Raw genomic sequence first — 21,725 nt, forward strand, 5'->3', positions numbered from 1 at the left:
TTGCATCATATTTTCATTGTATTTTATTATCACACTCCCTTTAAATGAAACTTGGCGAGACACAAATGTATGAGTAATAACGCATTATGGCAGTACTACATCGCAGTTAAAATGGACATTCCATAGGTTACACCCCTATTTCTTGAGAGTTATTATATCACATCAGTTATAATCCTGGTGAACAAACAAATTCTGCGGGTAACGTAGGCATAAACAACTGACTGCACATGATACTAATTAATTCTGCAGGTAATGTAGGCAAAAACGACTGACTGCACAGGTACTTAGCTGACTAAAGAATTAGTCCATCGTTACATTCTACCAAGATCGCTGAGGTCCCAAAATAAATATTTGCTTGCGGAGCCATCATTTCATTCAAACTAACTTTGGCGGGCGAGCTTTCTCCGTGATCGCCCCACGACTGTGGAACAATCTCATAGCCAAACAAGAGGCACCTATTTCTCCATCCAGTAAGACGGATCTCAAAAAACAGTTAAAAACTATCCTTCTTGAGAAATATCACAGTTAGACCCTTTATATGGGAGCGCATTTGAACATTGCCTTGTGCTCTGGATACCTGCACTATACAAAAAACAGTTATTATTATTATTATTATTAAGAGATTGAGCAATAACTCACCTATGCCTGCAGGTGAACCAGCAGGTTCCCCATCTGTACTCTGACTCTCCTCATGATGTCTCCTTAGAGTAGTTAGCAGCAGATTTACCCTCTTCTTTAACGCTGTGATCTCATCTTCGATTTCTATATTCTCTGTGCACTCCTCTGTCGGCTGTTATGAAAATGAGAGTTACAAATATCTTAACATGAATTGAATTCATCCTGGAGATTCACATAGAGGAGGAACTATACCCGTCCCAGATCATAGAATGAGACATCACAGTGGCTGTTGAAATCCATCAACTCTTTGTTAAAATTCATATTTTCGGGCAAATTTCTTTAAACTATCAGAAATGGAAATTAGGATAATTCATCTCAATGAAAAGGGAGGTACGGTACTACTTTTTGTGTGTTATTGACAAGTACAACAATGTTTAGAAAGAATTATTTGGGAATGTTTCTCCTCTTTTGGTATATATACATACAGAAATATATAACAATTAAGCTGATATAACACTAAAGGAGGGTTACTGAACAGTATGACGGCCAATATATGCACATAGACTCAAAGTGCAAAGTGATAATTCATCTTTTTACTTTGTACTTTTGTGAAAATCACACACAGAATATACATTGAGAGACTAATTGGTAGGCCCAGAGTAGGGAGATGGATAATGAAGAGGCCTTAGGGTAACAGAAAACAATGGGCTTCTCTTGTGTCCAAATCTGTTGGAATCTGGAAAAATTATACAAACAGTATCATCATCACAGTGCACAAGAGATCAAGTTAAATGACATTTCCTAAAATTTAGAACAAAATGCAAGAGATGACAACTAAACTTCAACTCTATTAAATATAGACTTTTAGACAATTGATTACAAATGGAAAAAACTGTTACCAGGTGGTCTAAAGCCAAAACAATTCACTTAATTGTAATGGTCATCAGTATTGGCCGCAAAGTTTAGCATGTTAAAACTTTGTTAGAAGCATTCAATATTTCTTTTATGCTCTTACTCATAACTACTGTCTACAGACACATTCCTTGAGGAGAATTACAGTGGACAATTTAGTATTTCAATATGGGTATAAATAATTACTTTTAGAGTGACAGTGAAAGGCTTGTTATTTGGAATATGGTTGACCATTATCTGACTTTCAACCACAATTAATTTGTGCTATACTGATGACCTATAAATGGTGTATCATACCATGGAGGTAAATGTTTTACCTCCATGATCATACTAGGCTAGCGTTAGTAATAAACATCCGGGACTTAAGTTGAATGGCTAGGCCAAAGGATTAGGAATCGTGACCTAACCGTTAGGCAACAGCCTAACTTTGTGTGTTGCATGTTACTTGTTAATGTTAGGCTTAACTTGAAGTAATGAACGAGTTGTTTGACTCAAAATTTCTCGTTTTAAGCTCGACCATATAATTTTTAATCACTGAATGACGGATACCGTAAGGAGTGTGATGTCGAGGTAATTCGGTCCGGTATGACTGGTGTTCGTAAATCTTCATCTAATTTCTCCCAGGCTAGTGACTGTCTGAATTCAACGTTCGATCGTAAGTTCGTAACAAATAATTAAGTACGGTCGATCAATCCGATGGCATGATTGTGGTTATGATATCAGCAAATGTATCACCATGGAGGTTTGTTTTACCTCCATTGTATCAGACCTAGAGAGTACATGGTTAAAAAAAATTATTACGTACGTACGTAATAATACTACGTACGTACGTAATAATTATCACGTTCGTACGTGATAATACTACGTACGTACGTAATAATATCACGTACGTACGTGATAATTACTACGTACGTACGTAGTGTTATTACGTACGTACGTAATAAATATATATTTTTACCATGTCCTCTCTAGGTCTTCGTACCTTGTGGATCGACGAAGGCAACCATGTTTATAAGAAATGTACAATGGAGATCTACGCATGAGTGTTGTGACTTGGGTTGAAAACCATGTGATAGTTTTGCCGTGTAACATACTGTACAAGCTTATTTATGTATGTAAAACAGATGAAGAGGACATTATACTCTTCGATAATCTTTTCTACCCATCATAGCTATAGAATGTTATAACCGTACACTCTGTACCTTGTGCCTACTTCTATGATATTTGTCATAATTAAATCATGTAGAGAGGAGAGAAAACTCCACGAAACATACTCCCACTCATGTGTCCGTCAGGGAAATCAAGTATAACCTATGTACTGTAGCCGACGTTAACAATTATTTTGTGTATGATTGTCATGACAATGTGCCTTAATTATCAGCCGATCCCTGGTTCCAGTCATGAGTAACCACTTCCAATAATTGAACTTCCGCAGTAACATTATAATCACATGGATGGTAGGGGGAGATCAAATGCATGTTGGATTTCTAACCCTTGTCAAGGGCGTAGGAACCGGGGGGCTGGGGGGGCGCCAGCCCCCCCCCCCAGTGAAAAATGTGGAGGGGCGGAAGTATCATTCCGCCCCCCCGGTTCGCAAGTCAGAAAACCCCTTTTTCATTTCCAAATGAGAAAAAAAATCTCATTTGGAGCACCAAATTGCATCTAAGGCCAGGTGAAAATACAAAATTAAGTTTACAAAATGGAGTGGGTGTTGAAGTGTGCTATATTGCACCAAATTGCATCTGAGGCGACCTGGAAATGCAAAAAATTCCAAAGGGGAGGGGGAACCCCCTCCCCTTAGACCCCTCCCCCAGGCTGGCCATCAGTCTTCAGCCCCCCCCCCACTCAAAAGTACCTTCCTACGCCACTGACCCTTGTGATTCACTAAACTAAACCACTAGTTCCATTGCTGACCTGTTTCGGTAGCGTGGCAAGCCATTTTAAATTTACCTCTCTATGCATATTCGTATAATTATTCCACTTAAGTAGGAAATAAAATTAAGCTTTATTTTATTTTTCTAATAAAAGGACTGAACAGTGAAAATGTTTCTTGTTCAACATCTCGAGTACCTTGAAAACCTCCCATTTCGCGTTCCATATGTTTACACATACTCCAATTCGAACGAGGTTGTGACCATGCCAGAAGATAAGTAGGCCTAAATAGATGGGTCACCCTAAAGGATCGTGTACATAGAATCGAAGTATGGTCAGGTTCAGTAAGTTACCAGGCCTGATTATTATCGTTTGGTTTCTTTTATCTTTTCTTCTTTAAAAAAGTCGATTTCTTCCAGTGGCGTGCACAAAACGTGGGGGGAGTTAGGGGGTGGGGGAGCTCCAACCGTGATTCGGGGGAATAGTTCAGTCAGGGAAAGATTCAGTCGAAATTTGACATGCAGTCGGGGAAAAATTAAACCACTGCTAAGGATGTACACCCCTATAGTCATCTCATACACAAAAAATCATGAATATTTATTAGCACAACCTTGCGTTTAGAAATTGCTATAGACCCAATCTTAAAGTCTAAATGTGCCTCAGAATGCATTATTTGAACCACAAAACCTCCCTACATGGGAATCGCCTACAATGACCCCAGCCCCCCCCCCCCTTCGTGAATCAGAACGGGGACATTTCGAAGTTTCCCCTTCCCCCTCACCTTTGCAATCCTGCGCACGCCATGCCCTTATACCTCATAAGGGAGAGGAGGTTAGGACAAAAGTGCATATGAACTATAATAAATCCTTTGTTTTCTTCATGAGCAGATCGTTTTATCAACCTACGTTCTCAAGCTTCTCATTACTTGTGAGTGAATTAATTTGTTTTCCATTGTTCACATCACAAACTTCCTGTACGACCGGGATATTTTCCTGGAAAGTTAAAGATGTATGGCGATATCGGAAATTCCAATTATACGGCGCTATTAAGGTAGAAGCATTGCGGGAAAACGTCAGTTTCGCAAAATAATAAGCGGTTACCTTTTTAGACTAACATAAGACTGGTCACTTCAATTCTCAGTGGTGCCGCGAATTAATCATAAGCAGGGGCGGCGATCTGTTTCAAATATTGGGGGGGACATTTGCTTGGATGTAGGCGAATTACTATCAAAGCGGAGCGCCACCATTGGTTGGCGCGCAGCGTACAAGAAAATTTCTGGTTTTGATAGCCCCCCAGATCACCGGAAAAGGCACTTCTCGGGCTTGAAAATGACCAACCAGATGTACACTTTTGCCTGAGAACCAAGTTTTTCCTAAGTTTTTTTTTTCATTCATAACCTTTTGTCACCAGTCACACATCATGTTCGACCTCATTGTATCTCCTGTGGATCATTGCTTTTGTAGGTAATTCTACGTAACGCCCCACAATACCCGTCAGCCCCACTTTTCAAGGTTTTAAGCCCATTATTTGTTCAGAATTTGAATAATAAATTCACTTCAAAACATACCCATAATTTTGCACAAAATTTCATCTATGGACAACCAATATAGAACCCCCCCCCCCTCCCCTCAACCCCTAACAGACCGGTCAAAATTGCACGAGTAGAGGGAAGTATCATGATGAAGAATGTTGGTCAAGGAATTTTCGAAAATTCAGACAGTTAAATTATTGGTGTACAAATATTCAAACCTCTTATAACGGCTACTATAAAACTTCAATATCATAGAAAATACCCCAAAAATATGCTCGAGGGGGAGGGCGGTCTCCAACCTTCACCCCCCCCCCCCTCCCTTGGCTACGCACCTGCGGTTAGAAATATTGTAGGAAACAGGCACAATGGAAACCCAGTGCACCCATATCGATGTGGATCATATATATGATTGTACGTACTTACACTCATACACAAGATGCAAACCAAATTTCATTACGGATGCGTACCGTCTAGCTATTCATTTCGAGAAAAAAAAAGTAAAAACTACGGTACTTTCGGTCATATATAGTAACAAATTGTGACACGGTTAGATAGGGGCCTTGCGAGGAATTTGCCAAGGGAGGGGCAAAGCTTGTACCCAGACTTTCTAAGCGTAGCGCCACCATAGGTTGGCGCGAAGCGCAAAAGAAAATTTTGGCCGAAAATGCCTCCCAGATCGCTGGAAATGGCACTTCCCAGGCCTTGTAAGTTGCATCTAAGCATTTTCTATTTTGAAATTACTAGCGATATCATAGAAACATACAAAACATATGCTTAAAAAAAATTATGCCACCAAATATTGGGGGGGATATTAGATACTATATCCCCCCACCTAAAATATTGGGGGGGACATGTCCCCCCCCCCCCCCCATGATCGCCGCCCATGATCATAAGCCATACACCGCTATTAACCGCAGGGAGTTGTTTCCATAGCAACTCCCCGGTATAACAACTCCCTGGTAATGCTGGTATAACATATGTACCGATGATAACAGGGAAATGAAGAAAACTCAAGATTATCTGTTGCATCATCCTAAGGTTTTCCGCAATCACAGGAAATGTTATCAAACTATAAAGGAGTTATTAGACATTGCGTGAGTTCCTTGCTGTAAATCAGTGTGAAGATATTTTTAATACTGTAGGTCTATCATACCTTTACTTAAACCATAAATTTTGCATCACCATATATAATTGTTTAAATTCACCAGGAGCAGGACTGGCGAAGCAGGTGCTGTAGTAAAATTGGTCTCCTTGCAGAAAAGATGTCTCCTGGCGGATCATACATTACTAAGCTATTATATCCTGCAGAATTTTGTCCGCATTATAAGCATTAGACATTGTTGACCCAAATCGTCTCAGCGTATACATGTGCGTCAGGGGGTTTTATGTTTGGTCGAATACAGAACAAAAGTGTGTCCTACTTTAGTGAACGAACGATATAATTTGAACATCATATCAATGCATCCTTGATCGCTGCAAACCTCCAAGTTTTACAGTTTGGTGACCTAAAGTAGCAGACTATGCAATTTGTAGTATATAGGCTACCCTAAGGATCTCTCCTATGACGGATGAGGATAGTAGGCCTACCACCATGCAGACAGTTGCATTATGCTTTAAACACCAAACTAAACAAATACAGTACAGTACTTATAAATGGACCAATGTAACGTGTATACACCTGGATGATGTGATTGGTTTGCGATATTTAGTCACTTTTTAATTTCTTCGAACCTGCCTTATAAAGGTCTACGGACACCTAGCCAATTTGCCCCATATTCAGTACATATGTTGTGTGATAATTTCATTCAAAATCTGTTGAAATTTTTCGAAAAGCTCTTTTCGTTTCCAAGAATTTGTGATAAATCTGGGGAAACTAAACTATTACGTAGAGTGTTGCGCTTATCAAAATTACTTAATTTAGCCCAAACTAATTACAAACCCACATATATCATTTGAATAATGTGATGTTTCTCTTTTCAAAGAAGACAATCATTTTTTTTAAATCCCCTTTGGCCATAAACCTATGTTCGATGTCCTTAAAGGGTGTGAAGACTCGCGCAAAAAGAAACGTCTAATGCCGGTAATTTGACCTAGTTTCGAATGAGGTGTAACAGAAGTGTTAAACACCACCATCGATTCTATTTGTAAAAACAAATATTATATCATCAATGTGCATATTTAGCTAATGATTATTCATAAATGAAACTAGAATTAAGGAAAGACTTGTAAAATGGTCAATCTTTGATGGATTTTGATGGGAGTTGCAGCTAATTTCATGATTTCTAATGCCTATTAGAGTGATTAGGACAATTTTGGTTCTTAAATGTCCGTAGACCTTTGAAGTGTAATATAATGTAGAACCATGGGTCTGGCTTTTACTTAGAGTAGCATAATTGCTTCGAATAGGCAGAAAATCTAGTTACTTACAGTCTAACTGTGCACAATAGCAGACCACCGCAATGAATTTGTGGAAAACGTGATATGATATGATAAAAAACTCGAGATCGTGCTGTGAACTGACTCTAATTATGGCAAAACGGGCGTCCCATACTTACCAAAAATAAGTTGTAAACACAACTCAGTTGTGGTTCATATTACTGCAGGTATGTTTTATGCTTTATACATCATGATAAGCCCTGACGATATTTTGATCATGCATGGCGAGTTTTTGTATAGCACACACTTGAGGAAACGTTTCTAAACATTAACGTTAAACAACGGTAACTTAGTAGGCCAGTGGGGTCAAAACTTCAGTCTGGAGACCTTAGACTATTTGTAGCAATGTCGTACCTGCGTATAGACCGGTTGACCCAGGTGATATGGGTCAACGGCCGACGGAAAGACCGTAACGGACGGGACTCTACACGGGTATACGGTTTGCCGGTTGACCCTGCCGTTAGATGTTCTCACATTTCAAGAAACCTACTTTTTCACTTGAGAGAGCAGAACACTCCAATTTCACCTCTTCACGTCTAATGTAATCAGGATCTTAATCAGCATTGAGAACCGAAATGTAAGAACGTATCGTTAATGAATTATAAACAATGGAAACTAAAAGTTGATCATCAAATAGGGTGCGTACCCCTGTTTTTACTTTCAAAAAGCGAGGGAAGCTACCCCTCTCCCTGCTCCTATGTGTAAACTTATCACGTGTCCACGGGAAAATCATTGTTCAGAAATAAATGACACGCCGAGTGTTATACTTCGCAACGTGGAAAAACGACACATGAAGTTCAATAACAACAATTTCTTATTCACTTTGCATATGAAGGTCAACCTAACCTTTTCCGATAGTCTCTAGAATGTAAATGATTCAATTATTGTGACCTTTAATCTCCTCTGTGTACGATACTTGGTCTCCATGAATTTTACGAAAGGGTGAAACCGCGAAATGTGCCGATGTGGCGGACACTATTCCCTGTCACACCGACACCTGTATTTCACCTCAAAGCTGCGATACCATATACTGTACACATACAGTTGATTGATATATAGGTATAGGGCCTTAACTTTCCACGCATGTCACGGAATGGTTAGAGGAATGCATTGGTAGCTACAGGACGGGTCAAGGTTCTACATGCCCCTACTGAGAGGTTAATTAACCAATTATCATGTGTCTCGACTCTTTAGTGTGTCCATTGTTTGGTAAGTTGTACAGGCCTATATGTGTGTGCATGATACAATATTAAAATCGGTATACACCTGTTTGGTAAGGAACGTCCTATTTGAGATGATGGGCTGAGTATCAATCACCGAAGCCCTTTAAAGCCATCGCGATTACAATGAGAATTTGACATAAAGATTAAGAATCCACACAATGCTTTCATTTTTTATGCAGCAATGACACAGGGCCCAACGCCCGGAAAATGTCAGCTTAAACGGGAGACGATAAATATACACACGATACCGTAAAGACATATTTTAGGCCGAAACAGTTAACATTGACATTATTGACAGGATTCATGATTTACCATTCCTTGCTATAAGTATATGGTTCCGAAACAATTCTGTGCTTAAGGTTTACTGCATGTAACTAACGATATTAATGTCCTTCAATAAACTTCAGAAGTCGCCGTTATAGGATTTCCTCTGGCCAACGAAATATGCTATAATGTCGTCCTATAGGTGCCAGATGAGCTGACTGTTTCAAGACCCCTGTGTCACCGATTGGATCAATGCGACGGTATAGCAATTTGTACCCCAGTCGGACCCTGGTACTGCTTCCCTCGAAGAATTTGGATTCCATCGCTGAATATTTAATTTATTGTCTAATAATTGTACTCAGCGTTTGGTAATGGTTTTAATGGTCTCGATATCCTTTAACAGATGTCTTTGGGCACATATTGTGGTATGTTGTAGACAGGTAAAAGGAACCTTCCATCAGTCTAGGTTGTGTTTATACAGGAACTTTTTAAGTTTTAAGAAACGACCCAGGTGCGTCAGCTTAAGTGGCTGGGCTATGTAGTATAATACAATTAGCATTAGGTCAGGTTCTCAAATGCAACACAAATTCATTGTGGAAAACATTAGACATTTCTAATGACGAGTTTACCACATGTGCCAAATTGTCAAGGACAAATGGCGTTGAATTTTATCCAAGGATGTTCTTTTGTTTAAAAAACAAGTTTAAAGTACATGTTTTGAGTTACTAGAATTTATGAATCAAGGGATTAACATTAACCCTAACATTAACATTAAGGGATTAACATTAACATTTATAAAAGGGGATTAACATTAACCCTAAGACCTGCGCAGGGTAGCTGACGTCATCATCAAGTTACCATGTATTTTACATTTAAAGGTGAAAATCTTTTTTTTTTTTAAAACGGACTAGCTAAACTAAGAAGCATTGCCTGCACTCAAATGTTCTCTCTGTTTTCGTGAGTTATAACATATCAAAACAAAAATTCTGCTTAAATCATTCTGAAAAAACAAGCTTACTACAACGTATACAACTCATTTGTAGACAATACCGATGACCTATGACCTATTAAAGGTCAAACATGCCGACTGAAATGCCAAGCAATGGTGCACTGAGCATCAAAGACAGCTTCACCGCCACGTTCAAAACATTTTCGGCTTTTTCGCCCTTCTATGAAATATTTATTTGCCTAGTTGTAAAATTCTTCCCCAAGATCTGGATAAAACTTGAAGGATCAGAAACTTCAAGGAATATTTGAGCAAAAAATTTTAGGTCTCTAAAATTTGGAGCATGCGTGCACTGATGGCCGACCTCGGAGACCGAGTAACTCCATATATAAAACTGAATCAGTTTAGAAGGTCATTCCTAGTTCTTACGTGATTTCTTTGCAATCAGTTACAAGTTCTTTTGTGTAATAACAAAATGAGGGACGAGGATGGCGGGGGTGGGAGGGTCGATATTCTAAGAGAGAAATTAAACGTACTGATATTAGGTACAGTATGTAGGAACTGTATGGTGGCCATAACATTCCTCAATAGGTATATATTGTTTTATGTCCAAGCATAAATGTTTCCTTCACTTATAAAGGCTCTCACAATTTGGTGACGATCGAATTGACTTTAAATCTTACCTGATCTGTTGGAGTGTCTGTTTCACCTCCATCCCCATCGACTGGGTCAGGTGCGCCCCGATCATGCCTAGCTACTGTGGCCCCTGAACGGCGGCCAGCTTCGCACTCATAGGCTAGTAGTAAACCTAATAGCAGAGCTGCGTACCATCCTTTCAAAGTCATCTTTAGAATTTTCCTGTCTCTTGTGTCCTCTCCGGTGATGTGAGGAGCAGATTGTTTTGAATAAATCCCAGAGAAGAAGTGGATTTATATAGAAACACAGGTCCGTAAATTCCAACGGTGCTTAACCGTGTATATTGATGAGCTATAACGGAAATAACAAGTGTAAACTATCCGTATACTATACACTGGGTAACCCACTCGGAGCTGGTATAACACAGCTACACAGACTAGACATGGGACGTATACAGATACCATTTGACCTCACACATCACAGGTGGGCGGTCGTTCAACACGATTTGTCATCAACCTGTCAAGGTGTAAACAAAGTTTACTTTCACCGACGGGGTGGTGTGACCCCAACGGTCTATTACTATTACGTAATATATTATTTAAATATTTGTGTATGTCGATGTGTCAGCGGCATTTCATATAGTAACGCACCTGCTCATTGTTAGCAAGAACACCTACCGCGTTTCGTAACTCACATAGGCTATAGGTATCAGAAGCTTCATGCTTCCCCCACCCCATTTTCCAAACCCCGCCACACGTCCACCCGCCCTCTCCCTACATGTAGTACTTCCTTTCTTGGCCTTTAAACTATGTTTATTTCCAAGAATTACAGGAGTACTTTATTATATTTATTACCGTCCAAACCATTCCCAGTGACGTTGAGATGCAATCAATGGGGTGGGGGAGGGTGAAGAAGTTGACGTGGGGAAGGGAGGAGTGGGGTGTTGTTATAAACTATAATTAACTAGTCGACTTGTTAACCAAATGAAGGTTAATTGGCGATTACTTTATCAATTGGACTTATTTGATATAAATGTATGATATGAAGATAACTTGCATAGTGCAATTCGGAAGTATCTCGAAATTACCTAACTGTAAATCTTTTTAAACCTGTGAAATACACCTGTCGGTGTGAATCTGATTTGACATTAATGTTGAGACTACTGATGACCTTTAACATTAACGTTAAGACATTTATGTATATCAATGTAAGCTATATGATATAAAAATTGCAGTCTGCGGTAAGCTCGTCTGTAAAAATGCAATGTTTTATCGTTTTGACCTTGTACAATTTTCTCTGGCTGACAACATACCCCCCCACCCCACCTTCCCCCCCCCCACATCCTGGATACATCCCCCCACTTAATCCCAAATGCATGACATTATGAAGTAGCATTGATTCCGCATTAGAGTCGTGCACCTGTACAGATATGGACTACACGAAGTTCAATATAACGATGTAACAAGTGATTGAAAAGAACGATCCAAATTAATTCCATATTACTTAAAATGATGACATGATTACCAAGTTTTAATTGCACCGATTATAATACAAAGTCAAACACATAAATGATTTTTTTTTTCATAATTGTGTATTTTTCTTTCTGTTCGTGTTGTATTTTAAAATGTGACTGTTTATATACGTATCATCGTTTATTCGACCAGTGTATAAAAAAAAAAAATCATTAGCATTGTTTATTCGAAGATAAATTATCTCCGTGTAAACAGGAAAACCGGTAATCTTCTGTAGAGACTATAGTCAGTCAGGAAGTTGTTTTTCTTCACTTTACGGAAGCTGATGTTGATCGGTTGGTTAATATATGCAAAGGTAGCTGATACTAGAAGCTACAAACGAAAATATATCAAACATTGTATAGAGAAAACTATTCAATAGTATAGGTCTTGCAATGGGGACGAGGAAAGGTCCTACAAAATGTTATTCCCTACACAGCGGTGTATATCCATTATAGTGTTCTTAGATCAGACAGTTTTGATATTCTGGGATATTTTATAAAGATTTGGTAAATTTGGCGACTAAACGCAAGCAGTCATAATTAATCTCATTCTGTATTTTAGGGAACCGAATTGTTTTCTTTGTTTTTTTACAGTAAGCATTGGCCACGGATATTTTTTTTTAATTTGGTTGTGCACCAGCTTTTCTTTCAAGTTTCATATTCTTCTAGCAATTAACAAAAATTGTGACAATGTTGTTCATTTAGCATTCCCAGCCCCCAGCCCCCCCCCCCCACCCTCTAAGAGTTTGTCAAGTAAGATCCACGTATTGTAGAGGGTTACAGTTTCGAGGCCACGTCCCCTCTCCTAGTCACGTCCCCCACCCCCTCCCCAGCCGTACATATTACACTCGACCGCTTTTATTACGTAGTATAGTTACGTTACCCATTGTGAGCTATATATTATGGTTATGAAATGTTGAGAAGGTCGGATGTTCCCACTTTATCAGTTACTATATGACGACCGTGCATTCACATAGTTGAATGTAGTAGCCCAGTTACGGTCTCAAGCGAGTTGCCACCTGTCTCCTTCTCTACGTGGTTCCTCTAATCATAACTCTGCCATCACTCCATACCCTGAGAACCTAAATGTAGAGGTTATTTCCAGATTATGCAAACATACTGTCACAAACAATTACATATTCTTACCAAAATTAGAAAGGTTTGCGGGTGTATTTATATTCTTTTGAGAGGGCAGTCTTCCAAAACTACTTTTGCATAGACGGCTCTGGGACGACCTTTCGGTTATGAAGTAGGCCTAGCACAGAATTGAATGCTTTCACGATAATGGAGTTACATCATGCATTATGCTAACGTTATATATGATTGTGACGTGCAGTTAAAGGTTGGAACTGCCTGGTGAGTTCCAGCAGGGCGAAACTGACATGCAATTATATAGCGGGCCTCATAATTCACACGCAGTACGACCATATTCGTATGGACCTAACGCACTTCGCTCCTTATACTATGGAGTCACTGTAGCTCCATACTGACATGAATTTACTGTAGTTATTACTGAGATATTCACTGACGTAAAGAAAAACGATTGCCATCATTTGAATGCCGGTTAATCAGTAAATTTGCCGCCACGCCCCCCCCCCCCTCTCCCGTATATGTCCTGTCGTTACATCAGTTACCCAGAAAATATTTAAATTTAAATTCGTTTTCCATGTCACAGTAAATTTGGTACCACTATCGCCCCTTCACACCCTTCACCCCCCCCCCTCCCCCGTCAGGAATATTTTTATAATCATGACACTGTTCCGTCCCATTGGACTAAATGGGTCCTAGACATCTACGAACGGGAGACCATAATATGTTGTATGGTATCATTGCGGGCCAATTGGTGAATGATATTTAGTAGTCCAGCAGCTGGTCATCGTTTCTTTAGCAACTTAAGAATTCCGGTCGGACGCTTCTATCGGGGCAATAAATTACCGGCGTACCTACTACTTTTGTAAGGACGCTAATGCAACATTGTTCAATTTTCTGTCGGTAAAAATGCAAACGTGAACTGGAGCAATATGTATTTGAACAGCGTGCAGAAGTATAGCTTACTGTGAGACGCTGTGAACGTTATCTCACCTTTGACTTTGCTTACTGTGATCTGTAAACTGTGTGAAATTTGATGCGGAATATCGTTTCTTGTTTTCTTCCCCCTTTTGTTAGTTAGTTCGTTCATCACGTAAGTCGTACACTATACCGAGACTCACAATCAATGAGCAGTGATGTTATTCCTTTCAATGTAGTAGTATAAGTCTATAGTCGCAAGCTGATTACGAATTTCTCCGCGTCAGCCTACAATGGTTACCGTTTTTACGACCGCTTAGAGGGCGCCCATGGGGAAAAGTCAAAGGTTCAAACTCGGTCCTGGTTTCTTCAAATTCAACAACAACTGTGCAATATTTGAATAGAGAAATAGAGCCACGTGACTAATGTAACATTTGTAAACGTCTTCGGTCGCTATGTCTATAGTAAGCCTTTATATATATATATATATATATATATATATATATATATTAACGCATACAATGTGCGGCGATTAACAGACAATGTAATGATATGATATGTAATGAACATTTAATACACAATGGGATTCTACTATATAATGATCAAATGAACATTGGATCGGTGTATTTTGTAAATGTCACCAGAAAAAATATTGTCTTCTTTCACATGAAGCATGCATGACGAAACGCGAGTATGAAGTTTATCAGTTTATGAATAACACTAAATATAATTCAGTTTTAGAATTTAGAATGAAGACATGCGAGCTTGAAGAATGCTATAATAATGTTTTTCTTAAACGTATTTCTATTCCACCCCCCCCCCCCCCCAGATAATTTTTACACTATAACTCTCAAAATTTACACAACGATCGTTATCCTCATCTGCGACCCCCTTTTCGCTCCATGATGTTTCCTTCTCTACGTCCCCATTGCGGGCCCTTCCTCCATCTTATATTCGTCCAACCACCTCCCTTACTTTAAAAAAAAAACTAAACTTATGTTACTCTAATTTTAAAACTTGTTAAAATTGTTAGGTTGTTACTATTATGTTACTAACATCCTCCTCCCTATACGTGCATGGCAAGCCATATGGGACAAACACCGCATTATATATCCTCGAGTTAATACGAATATATTCGCGGATTAATTCGAATATATACGCGTATTAAATCAGACAAAAACTGGCATGTCTTATAGTTTTCACAAACATTGTAGCCTCGCCAGTGCAATAAATGAGAAATTGCAAAGTTCTCTATTGACGTACACCGCGTATATATTCGTATTAATTCGAGGATATATTAAACGTTGTTTGTCCATATGGCTTGCCATAAACGTTCACTGTTAATTCTGGACTGCTCACATAGCGTAAACATCTTTTCGTACAGGTTTCAGTAATATATGAAAGCAAATGCACCACACTTGAATAGCATTAATCTCTCTCTGTTGTTATAAAGTTGTTTCAAATACGGAAGATGGGGTTCGCCAATGATATCGATAAAGTCCCTTAGAGTGTTACATGTTGGACATAACGGGGACTACTTGGTATTCCAGTAATGGCAGTTTTCTTCATCTGTTCATTGTTCATCCGAATGTAGTTCATTGTCTGTAAAACAAATATAATAAAGAACAAGGAATCGGATAACATTCTTCCGAGATCAAACTATAGTTTTATCCTGAGACGTGTACAACGAACAGATCGACCGAAGAGTTGAAGACATACCCGAAGATCATGTGTAGTATATGTTCCCTTTCGAGGGGAATGGTGATACACACCTGACGATGATCACACAGTCACAGTCTCGATGCAAGGGGACTGGGGTTGAGAGCGGATCAGACGTTCGGTAGATTGGATTTCGTGCCCAGGTTCTTTCCTGGGTGACTTTTCTTAAAAAGTATCCCTTGTAATCAATCGTGGGAGAATGATCGACAGATAGATTTTGCTGTAACTTGATAACTCACTTAAATAATTAAATAATGAACAAGGCAGGATTTTAGTCTTGATATGTTATGATTAATACAAAGAAAACAGACAACTTTGAGTCCAATAATGTTTCTGTATTTTTCAAGGTATGTATCTTTAAATATACTAAATTTCTGGAATATTCGTTTGGGCTAACTTGATGATGACGTCGGCTCCTCGTTGTAGTTCTTATAGTTAATGTTAATCCGTTGTTTTTGAGGTCAACCAGAATAAGTTCGTTAATCTTCATATAAGCAACAGAGCACCCTTGGATGGCATTCAACACCATTTGTCCTTAACAAATTTGTAATAAATTATAAACATGTCATTTGAGACCATATAATCTTAATTTTTCCCATTGAGTTTTGTAGTGCAACTGAGGAACTGGTCTGATGGGCTGTGTACTAAACTAAAAGGTCCAGTCACTTTAACTATAGTGAACCTCAACTGTTTAAAGGGTCATTCCAAAAAACAAACCAAAAATAAGTAAATGTGCTATATGAATACAACCCTAGCTAGACTGAGAGCAGTGGTTTTTAACGGTCCACCGGCATATCAAAGTTAATTTTGTTCCTGAAGTTATATCAAAACACAATACGGGGATTGTTCTTGTGAATCTCAAACAAATTGTTCTTAAGAATCACTCAGTTTCCGAAACTACCTACAATCCGGTATGAGAATTTGCTACAACACTGTTGCTTAGAATGGGACCATATTGACACTGGTATACTTTGGTTTTCTTAAAAAAAAGTGAAATAGATTGAATTCTATGTATATATAAAAATGTTATCTCATGGTCTTGCTGGCTTGAATGTCTCGGGCATTGCAACGAATATAATGATTGTTTTGGTGTAGGTTGTGTAAATGTTTGCCAACACATTTATGTCAAACAAAGGGTTTAATTAAGTTCCTGCAAACCCCTGTGAACCGCATGACTGTTTGAAAGTTTTGCTTGGCTTACAACAGATAACCCATTACGATAAAATTCATTCCACCTTCAGAGTGACAAGAAAGAAAAAACGTCTTTTAAGGAATTCGATGGCGCTAGTTTGAAACAGGGTGTTTCTTAATATAAATAACTATATGGCTCTTAAAGGCATCCGTAGATTCACTTTTAGGAGAATAGCACCTCATCGGGCCACGTATTCAGTGGACGGTGGCTGCAAGCATGCCGGTCGCAGTGAGTGTAACCCCTCTGGCCAAAGGCAAGGATTCACGCACGCCACCTAGTACGCTTCTGGTCGATTTGACCGACCCTCTGCGCATCCTCCCGGGTTCTTTTGCGACAACAAGGGAGACATGGTACGGGATCCTAGGCCACAAAAAAGCACCATGCCACAGCCAGAGGTATTATCGCCAGAGGCCTGTCTTGAACCCTAGCCACGATTTACACGACCGACGAGGAATGAGTCTTTCGTCACCCTCTTAACAGCATCGGCCATCACATCAGCTAGTAAATTATATGGTTGAATTAATATATCAAGACTTCAGCGTTGACTACTGAAAGAGAAAAAGAAATTTTAAATGTGTATAACCAACCATTGATGGAGTCGAACTCAGTTCATCAGGTTACCAGTTCACTGCTCTATCCTCTGAGCCATTTGACAAGTTAACTTTTAACGAGCTTAAATTGTTGTAATTGGTTGGATACAATCTATTGGTAACAGTGAATGACACTGACTTCAACGAAATCTCTATTCATCCTGTTTCACTCTCACGAGAACAACGGATCTGAATATCTTTATTAATGAGATGCTCACGCATCAATGTCTTTGTTTACATTGCAGCAAGCAGTAAAGAATGCCGTTTCCTTTCAAGACGTAAATGTACAATAGGCTTATGGCCCGATACTATCGATGACTTCGAAGCAAGCAGTAAAAGAGAAAACGGATTCCGTGTAATCTTCTTATTCAGAAAAGGTTGCATAAGATTATGCTCGCAAGAGAGTTCCTGCTGTAAGTTGTCTTCCTTTACAACTGGGATTAAGCCTGCAATTTCAACAAAACAAATACCTAGTCACATACCCTTTCTGAATGAGGAAGTGACAATACTTATTAAGTCAAACACGTTATAACGTGATAAGATTAGTCACATGTTAACACTGACATGCACTAACACATGCTAACCACTGAGCTAACACGGAGTGTTAGCTCAGTGGTTAACACCGGTGCCTTTAAATCATAAGTCCCCGGTTCGAGTCACTCCCAGATTAATGTATGTCGTCCAGTTACAGAGTTGTTGACAATTAACAATTCATAATCATGGACGTTAAATATGGATGTAAGAGACTGACTTCGGTCAGCTTGCGGCTTTGATAAGCCAATGAGTCTTCTTCGCGAGTTCCTGCTTGCAGGTGGATCTAATATACATACATATCAGTGGCGGATCCAGGATTTCGCCGAAGGGGGCCCAGATGGGAAATGCCTAATCGTCGTCCTGGGGGAGGGATCTAAGGGTAGTGGGTGCCCCCCTCCCCTTTGGGAAAATTTCACAAAATATGGAGGTCCTCGGTGCAATCTGGTGCTACTTTTCGTGAAAGTTTGGAGTAAAATTTATTTCCAATAAATCATGTATTCATGGTTTGCCGGGCATATATTTGCAATTTCGAGCAATGAGCTGGGATTTACGTCTTTGGGGAGTAGGTGGTGATGCAAACTACTTTTTACCAGGCTACTCCAGGCCATTTCATCTTGGATGCCCCCTTCCAGATGGAGACTATTGATGCAGTCAGAGTGCCCCTCTCACCTTCACTTTATCAGAATGATGGTGTACTCTTTTTGCAAATTTATTTACAAAAAATTACACGCACAGTGGCGTAGCTAGGATTTTTTGAGTGGGGGGGGGGCCATGGGGGGCTGTTCTTTCTTGTGGGGGGGCGGAGTTTACTATCTAAGCGGAGCGCCACCTTGGTTGGCGCGGAGCGTACAGAGAAAATTTGAGATTTCAGCACCCCCCAGATCGCAGGAGATGGCACCTGTGAGGCAAAATAGCAACCAAAAAGATGTGCAACTTTGGTGACAGAAATGCAAAAAAAGTTTTTTTCTCTTTCATGCTGACTGGCCTTGCCAACTCAGCCAGACTTTTAACTTGAGGGAAGTTGGCATCATTTGTCGTTTCAAGCTGTCAAGGCCTTTCTCCCAACTCAAACCCCTGTGGGCTACCGGTAGATTTGCAGGATATGCCCACATGTGGACTTAAATAGCATTAGAGGAAGGGGGTGGAAGACTAACACGCATCGATGTTTCGGTAATGGTCCACATTGATGGCTCGGTGCTTATTAGGCCATTTATTGGGTTTCTTGAGGCAGCTGTCATCAGAATCTGGCTTTTTGTGCCAATCGATGACCGATAACATGTATTGGTATGTAAATTTCTTCTTCATATATCTAGCAACACTCTAAAAACAAATGAGTGGATTTCATTCCATTGGAGTGATCACTCGGCGCACTTCAAATTAAGAGTAAAATTTAACTCTATTGGAGTTAACCCTCACTCCTAATATGAGTGAATATAACTCTATTAGGAGTTAAGATTTACTCCAATGGAGTGGAAATTCACTCTTATACCGGAATGTGCTCAGTGATCACTCCCATGGAGTGAAATTCACCTATGTTTTTATCAGTACAGTACAGTGCATATCATCATAGACGTACGTACGTACGTACTACGTACGTTCGTATATCAGACGCACTCGATACCCACGATACGATACGGTCCTGGAGAAACTATTTCCACTCATCATTTTTTAAGGCGATACAGTAGTGAGTATTGAACAGGCACAGCCGCATGTTTGCAGGAAATTCAGAATTCCCAATATTTTATATCTCTACCAGTAGTGAAAATCATGTTTCGACAGTTTCGTGGACATAAAAAGTTGTTTTGTGGAATATTCAATGACATATCAGGGGCGGATGCAGGATTTGTGACAGGGGGGGGGGGTCTGACTGGTCCAGCCGCGCCTGAACGTAAGACTATCTAAGCGGAGCGCCATCATCGGTTGGCGCGGAGCGTACAAGAAAATTTTTGGCTTTACAAACCCCCCAGATGGCCGGAAACGGCACTTCCCGAGTATTCTAAGCAGCATGTACCTAGCCTGAAAATATGGATCTCATGTCTGCAATTTCAGGCCCCCCGTAGCTACGCCACTGATCACGCATGGGGCACTTTCCCTCGAACGCGGTAAAACAAAAAAAAAAATCAGGATTTTCAAAAAGGGGGGCCCGGGCCCCCGGCCCCCCCCCCCCCCTGGATCCGCCCCTGCATATATATACATGTAGTTATAACTACATGTGACTATTCTTATTAAGGGATCTGAATCAGGCTGGAAAAAGCACAGTAATTTGAAGCAGTAATTTGAAGAGAATATATTACACAATATAGGCGACAGATGTTCTTTCAATTTTGTATAAAATATCCTTGTTGATTTATACTTTATCACGTTCGCTCGCTTGGATATTAATGTTCTGTGTTTTTAAAATTTTATCGAAATACTACTTTTTGTGTTGTAGAAATATTTTTTCTCTATGGTTTGAATATTTAATTGATTTAAATATCATAAAAAGAGAAACAAATAACATTTGCAGCTCAATGTTTTAGCCACAATGATTCGATAACAAATATGAACTCAATATAAATTTGCCTAAAATTAAGTTCATTCAGTTGGCGAAAATAGAAAATAGACTTATAAAAGATCGAAACTATAATAATTGTATTGGTGAAACGTCTTGCTGGAGTATTTTATTCTTCACATACCGTTTTATTCGGACGAGATAGGCTTGAGTAAAATGAACTGTAAACATGTTGTCAGTCATAGGAAAAAAAGTTTCCCTTTAATTTCTTCACCATTCAAATTTACTCGTACTTTCTGATATAGATTTCGCGAGCAAATGTCTTTGTCGGTTCTAGAAAACAATAATTCAGAAAAAAATATTAGCAGAGTAGATCACATAGTTTAAAATAGTGGTATGGAACTTCAAGCAGAGATTAACAATTTACAGTGCAGTTGTTTAAAAACAGAACAATATTGAAGTAACTATATCGTGAACGATACAGAATGATAGCATGATAGTACAGAACTAGGTGAAGAAATCCTTGCGAAGCCTAATTTTACGATGAATATTTGCAAACACATGTTCTGCAAATTTTGTTGTCAAAACATTATTCATTCTAATACGATGTTTAAAAACTGTCGAAATTTTTCCCATGACTTGCAGCCTTGGACACTTTAACCATAACGAGAAAGTGTTGTGGCACGACATTGTACCTAGTTTAATTGATCGCATTAGGCGAAGCACTCCGTACTATGACCCAGCTTCTATTTATGAGGTCTGATCTATTACTCAAATGGCGAGCCATAAGATATGTCAGTTGAGGTTGCGGTCACTCTATCCGGATGTACAGACAGTATCTACTTTATTGGTATGTAAAATTATCAGTGTAGTAAACGTATATGGCAAGCCATTGCCATATTGGTGGCCCTGGGTCAGTAACTAGATTTATCACCGCCTAAATTTGACCTCTGCATGACCTCTATTAAAGGTATTAGTGATCTTACAGACGATTGATAGTCATAAACATTCTGTCATGCATGGGCAGGGAATCGAGAACAGGTTAAAAGTTTCATTTTGTTAATATGAAAAAGTATGGTTACTCCCAGGAGATGCCGTTGATCACAGCCTTGGGAAGGAAATGGGAAGATGTATAGTCATATCTGAGATAAACAGACGAAGTGAAGGATGCAGTGTGTAACCAGCAAAACTCATTCAGTTGAAGTCCCTACAGGCCATATGCTACATTTCAGTTGAAGTTC

At 39.4% G+C, this 21,725-nt stretch overlaps 1 protein-coding gene across 1 annotated transcript in view; it reads right to left on the reverse strand.

The window, feature by feature from the left end:
- The window catches only part of LOC139959158 (uncharacterized), a 57,737-nt gene extending 46,782 nt beyond the window's left edge, over positions 1-10,955 (reverse strand). Inside the window, exons 1-2 of the mRNA XM_071956755.1 lie at positions 10,486-10,955; positions 640-790 (exon numbers count right to left, since the gene is read on the reverse strand). Of these exons, the coding sequence (XP_071812856.1) occupies positions 640-790; positions 10,486-10,647 (313 nt within the window). The 5' untranslated portion in view covers positions 10,648-10,955. The remainder of the gene's footprint in view (positions 1-639; positions 791-10,485) is intronic.
- Between the last annotated feature and the right edge of the window lie 10,770 nt (positions 10,956-21,725).

The sequence above is a fragment of the Apostichopus japonicus genome, chromosome 18 (assembly GCF_037975245.1).
Source record: "Apostichopus japonicus isolate 1M-3 chromosome 18, ASM3797524v1, whole genome shotgun sequence".
Taxonomy (NCBI): domain Eukaryota; kingdom Metazoa; phylum Echinodermata; class Holothuroidea; order Aspidochirotida; family Stichopodidae; genus Apostichopus; species Apostichopus japonicus.